Here is a 5,717-nt window from a genome sequence, read left to right on the forward strand (position 1 = left end):
AGTTTTGTTTGCTGACAGTTTACCTTAACAATGTGATCTTGGATTCTTAGAGTGTTTTTTTCGTTTCCGTAATTTATTTTTCATTTCAGAACTTTTACACTATTAGTTCAATTTTCTTATTTTCCAGGAATTTTAGAATTTTTTTAAAATATAAGTGCTTATTTATCTCTATAATTCATTCAGAACAGAGTAACTTTAATATAAGAAATTTTATTGTATAATTTATTACCCTCCAGAAGTAGGAAAACATATACAATGAAAGATAAAGGACTTTCTGATTTGCAAACAGAAAACAGAATATATAGTTTCAGTTCTAATATCAGTCACAGTTCAAGAGAAAACTCAAAAACATAAAACTTCTCTGGTCACAATACCAAAAAGCTGTTCACCTTTCACTATGGACACAAAACTCTTAGTTGACTTGAGCTCAAAATAAACAAATACACAAATTAAGAAAATTGCTGACAACCACATTTTCTGTATATCTCATCCCCAAAAGATCTTGATAATTTATTAATCCATTTGCAGAGATTACTAAACTACAAAACATGAGTTCAAATTCCTAACCATTGCTGCCACCAATGGGGAATAACTTATCTACATAAACAAGCTAGAAACATAAAACACATAATCAATAGAAAAAAAATTAAGTGATACAGAGAGTCAGCAAAGTTAAAATTTTATTGATACTTGGGATTTTACTTCTGAGAACCAAAAGAAGAAATGTCTGGGTTTAAGTTGCCCATACGTGGTCGTGAGATGAATCCATCGTACATCTCAGTGGGATCCAAAAATGATAAAAGGTGATTTTTTTTTTAAGTAAAACCATACGTCTTATACAAATACAAAATAAAATGTGTCTAAAATCATATTAATTAATAAGAGAAACTGAAAGGAGTTAAAATTAGTTCAAGGGAAAATTCAAAGTTGATACAAAAAATCAGCTCATCAGAAATGGTGAAAAACTGATTTAATAGCAGAACTGATTTCTTCCACACTGGGGGAGGAAAGTCAGTTGAATATTCACTAAACAGATTGTACATTTCAGTGAACATGAGTTATTTGCATTACTATCATGTGTCTACAGATTAAATTCTGTCTCTACAGAGCTGTAAAATCATCTGGCTAAAGACAATGATAGGCAGACAGGCAGGAGAAAGGAAGGAAGAAAGAAAGAACTCTGATGGATGAACTAAGATCTTTCTCAATTTTTCCTTACAGGAGAATATTCATTTTACAAATACTTATTGAGCATTTACTATACCCCAGGCACCATTCTGGGTACTGGGGCTTCTGCAGAGAACAAAACATTCAAAAATTCCTGCCCTATGGGTTCAGTTTATTGGGAACATGATGAGTTTGAAATCATAATAGGACAAACAAGTAGATATTTAGGCATTTCTGGAGTCAGTGATACTAAAACCTAGAAAGGCATAAGGATTAAAGATGTGGATGAGCTTCTTAGAGAATCTGAACAGATAGCTTATGTTTATTTTCATTAAAAAAAATTTTTAATTAAAAAGTTAAAAAGTATAGATTTTTTGCTTAGCCCTCATTGTTACATTCTTTCATTTTCTTCATTTAATGACATAATATTGATGAATTTGGGTTTCTTACCAATATTTCTTAGGCTCATATTTTTAGAAACACTATGCTATACAATGTTTCTAATTTTCTGCTATTAAATTTTAGCAGCAGCAAAAATAAATTCTTAATGTCTTAAAATGAAAAGACTACCCATTGATTAGTTTTTTCCCAAAGGCACTTTTAGTTGAATATTGTACATGAATTAAATATGCATTTGGAAGCACAATATACTTTTGGAGGGAAAAACCAGAATCTGCACTTAACAATATACAGGTTTTGACAGCTTGGTAGTTCTTCTATTAAAAAATGAACCATATATTAGAAACTGCTGAGATCCCCCTGCCCCCAAGTCCCTGCCAATAGATAAAGGCTTATATTGGTCCCTTGTGAAAAAGAGGCTCAAAATTTTCCATGTCATTTTGGATTCATGAAATGTGAATATTTTTTTTTCTCTCTGAGCTTGATTGTATTTTCCCTTGAATTCCAATTTGGTCGATTGTAATTCATGAATGAATATTTAAAAGGCAGGCCCTGATCAGATTCAACAGTGATGGCCTGGAAGTTTCATTATATGGTTGTCATACATTTTAGCAGATGCTTCTCAAATTCCCATTTTAACAATAAAGTTTTACCATGCTTCTTACAGGCAGCAATTAGGCAGCCGTTGAACTGATATACTACTACAGTTATCTTGAAAAAAAGTTACTGAACAGCAGCAATTAATGTAAATACAAGAACACATTAAAAATAGGCTTATTTGTTCTTAAATACATAATGAGCTGTCTTCCTTATTTTTGTAATTAAGTATATTTAAAGTTTTAGAATACTCAAGACATATTAAATAATATTTTGAATTTAAAATAAATTATCAACAATATAGCTGTGAGGGAGGAGGAATTTAAAATATTGACATTCAGTTTTTAAAATTTTACTTTAAGGGCATGTTTAATACTTAGGAGTAAAATGTCATGATGTCTGCAACTTATTGCAAATGGTTCAACAATATTAACAATTATTGAATTTAAGTGGTAGATATATGGGAATTCATTGAACTATTATAGAGTTTTCTGTACTTTTGAGATTTTTCATAATTAAACACTGGAAGAATTCTGTTAGACATGATGCTCTATGTGAAATAATTTATTCCATTTGAATTCTAGGAAGGTTAAAATGCATGTTCATAACACCAATAAAATTACAAGGATTTATAACGTAATTGGAACTATCAGAGGATCTGTGGAACCTGGTGAGTCACAGAATTTTTAAAAATACTTTGTTTTTACAAAGATTAAAAGAGTAAGAGAAAATAAATTTTAGTCAACAATTGACTTTTTTTTTTCTGGCTGAAAAGAAACAACTAAATTTGAAAACAAAAAGAAAAGTACAGTCTAAAAGAAGACTCTAGATATATAGTGTTTATTTTTTTCTGTGGAGGAAACTCAAGGAAGACATTTAATTTAAAAACATAAATTGCAAATATTTATAATGCACTCAAAATTGTAGTTCTTTTAAACACATTGTTTTCCAGACAGGTATGTTATTCTGGGAGGTCATCGGGACTCCTGGGTGTTTGGAGGTATTGACCCAACCACTGGGACTGCTGTTTTACAAGAAATCGTTCAGAGTTTTGGAAAGATGATGAGTAGAGGTAAATAATGTTTCTTTGGTAGGTAATGAAAAAAAGTGACTCACTTTTCTTTTATTTTTAGGTAGGTGTACCTAACTATGTATGTTAACAATGCTTACAGGTTGGAGACCTAGAAGAACTATCATTTTTGCCAGCTGGGATGCAGAAGAATTTGGACTTCTGGGTTCCACAGAATGGGCTGAGGTAAATAAGACAAAGAAAGTTATCTTCTTGGTCAACAGGAGAAAAAATATATGTATCTCAGGCTGATCACAAATAGATTCCATTACTTAATATGGTTTTAATTTGGAGAAAAAGAGAATTTAAGAACTGGAGTTTGTTTTTACTTTTGCAACAGTTTGGCAAAACAGAATAACCTCTTAATTACTCAGCTACAAACAAATTTATTTGTTGTCAAAATATTTTAGTTTCTCTTTGTATTAGTTTTAAGTAAGAAAAATGTGTAAGTTCAGAAAATAGTCAAAACCAGCAAGCTGTTTCTGACAAGTGAATTGACTTATCTTCAAACTTATACATATCCCTAGAGTTAATTTTCAAGTTTTTGAAGTTTCCCTGAAATTCTTCTAAGAAAATATAAGATGAGCTCTTAAGATGACTTGACTTGACTTTGATTATAATTTCACGTTTACAGATTTATATAAAATTGCAACCCTGGGTATATTTTACCATTCACAGAAGTACCTGAGTGTTTAGTATTAGATGATAATTTAGTACATAGAATTATTTTAGGAAATTGCCTTACTTTAGAGTTTACAAGATTTATTTTTTCTTCAGATATGATTGATTTTCATTTGTGACTGGCTCTTAATGTTTTATCCTTAAGTATCTCTCTTAGGCCACCTTCTTTTTTTTTTCTAGGCCACCTTCTTTCATCTTTTTCCATTAGGCTCTCTGTCAAGTAACTTAAAGCTGTTAAATGTACAAAGTAAGCTCATTTTTATAAAGGCAGACACAGTATTAACACTTATTCTCCCTTCACCATGCTCTATTTATCTTTTATAAGTCCAGATTTTATAATGTTGTTTCAAAGCATGTCATACATTTCTTGACATTGTCTCTAGTTCTTATAATGCTTTCTTCCTGACTCATTTCCTCTTACTTTACTTTAAAATAATATGAATCAAATCAATATGGGGGTAAAATCACGCACACAGTTGTTTATCACTTATTCTTTGATTCCATTTATGTTGCAAAGTTTTATTACATTAGTATTATGAACATGCATTTTTGAAGTAAACTGTTTAGATCAATCTAATTTCATTCATTATGGTTGTTTACTTTTAGAAATACATGATTTCTTGGGAAAACATGTATATATAAATACATGCCTCTGCTTCTATAATTTTAGCAGCTTAAAGATAAAAGGAATCTAAGATATAAAATAATATGCTTTGCATTAATTCAAATACATATGGGTTGAATGACAATTTCAACACTGTTTTTAGTTTTCTACCAGAATCTTTATCATATTCAACAGCATACTTTCTGTTATAAATAAGTTAAGGAATCTTCCTTATTTCTCACGTAAATCTGTTATAATAGAAACTCTGACTCTATCTATATAGCTGAGACAACTATCATCTGGCCTGTGTGGGCAGATGCAGAGAAGTGGCAGTCCTCATTTGTGCCATAAACTCTCACAGCTTTAAATGTTTTTTTCATTAAACAAACTTTTTTCTTTTTTAATAACACATTCTTACAAGGTAGCAAGCTAGAAAGAGAAGTAAAGAGTGCTCTTAGCATATTCCTATGTGTGTGTGATATTAGTCTTTATCTTTCTTGGGGGTGTGTGTGTGTGTGTGTGTGTGTGTGTGAGAGAGAGAAAGAGAGAGGGAAAGAGGGAGAGAGAGTCAGTCAGTCAGTCAGTCAGTATAGTGTTTGTTGTAATGTCCTTCCTTCTTCCTCTCTAATTTTTCCTCTGTCCTCCTCTCCTTTTCTTCATCATATTTTTCTTAAAAGAATAAACAGAAATTTTCTATTTTTTGCTTTTAAAATGACACATTTATTTGGGTATCCAATATCAATGGATCTCTCAAACTTCAATATATGCTAGGATTGCCAGGGATACCTTTTAGAAAATACAGATTTCCAGGTTTGTCAGCAAGTCTTATTCAGTAGATCAGGGGTGGGGGCCAGGATCTGGGAGTCTTGATCTTTCATATTCTGGTTCAGGGATTTAAGGACCCACACTTTGAAAATACTTTTTCTCTGGAGTTCCTTGCTATTGCTATAAACAGTAACTACAGCATAATATTTTTCTTTCTTGTTTTAATGGCTTTCATGTTATCAACCAACTAGTTATCAACATTTTCTCAGAAATTATGGTCCAAGGCATAGGTATTTATTTATAAAGGTATCTGCAACCACTTTCATACTAAATTAATTCACTTATTTTGTTTACATTCCTACAATTATAAGTACTATGAATTAAGTAACAACTTTGCTTCAACTATAGGAGAATGCAAAAACACTCCAGGAGAGA

General features: G+C 31.0%; 1 protein-coding gene across 1 annotated transcript in view; it reads left to right on the forward strand.

Annotated features, from left to right (window-relative positions):
* Window positions 1–5,717, forward strand: part of NAALAD2 (N-acetylated alpha-linked acidic dipeptidase 2) — an 83,585-nt gene that overhangs the window by 50,471 nt on the left and 27,397 nt on the right. The window contains 3 exon segments of the mRNA XM_023532494.1: window positions 2,748–2,833; window positions 3,116–3,235; window positions 3,336–3,418. Of these exon segments, the coding sequence (XP_023388262.1) occupies window positions 2,748–2,833; window positions 3,116–3,235; window positions 3,336–3,418 (289 nt within the window).

The sequence above is a fragment of the Pteropus vampyrus genome, unplaced genomic scaffold, assembly GCF_000151845.1.
Source record: "Pteropus vampyrus isolate Shadow unplaced genomic scaffold, Pvam_2.0 Scaffold84, whole genome shotgun sequence".
NCBI classification, from domain to species: domain Eukaryota; kingdom Metazoa; phylum Chordata; class Mammalia; order Chiroptera; family Pteropodidae; genus Pteropus; species Pteropus vampyrus.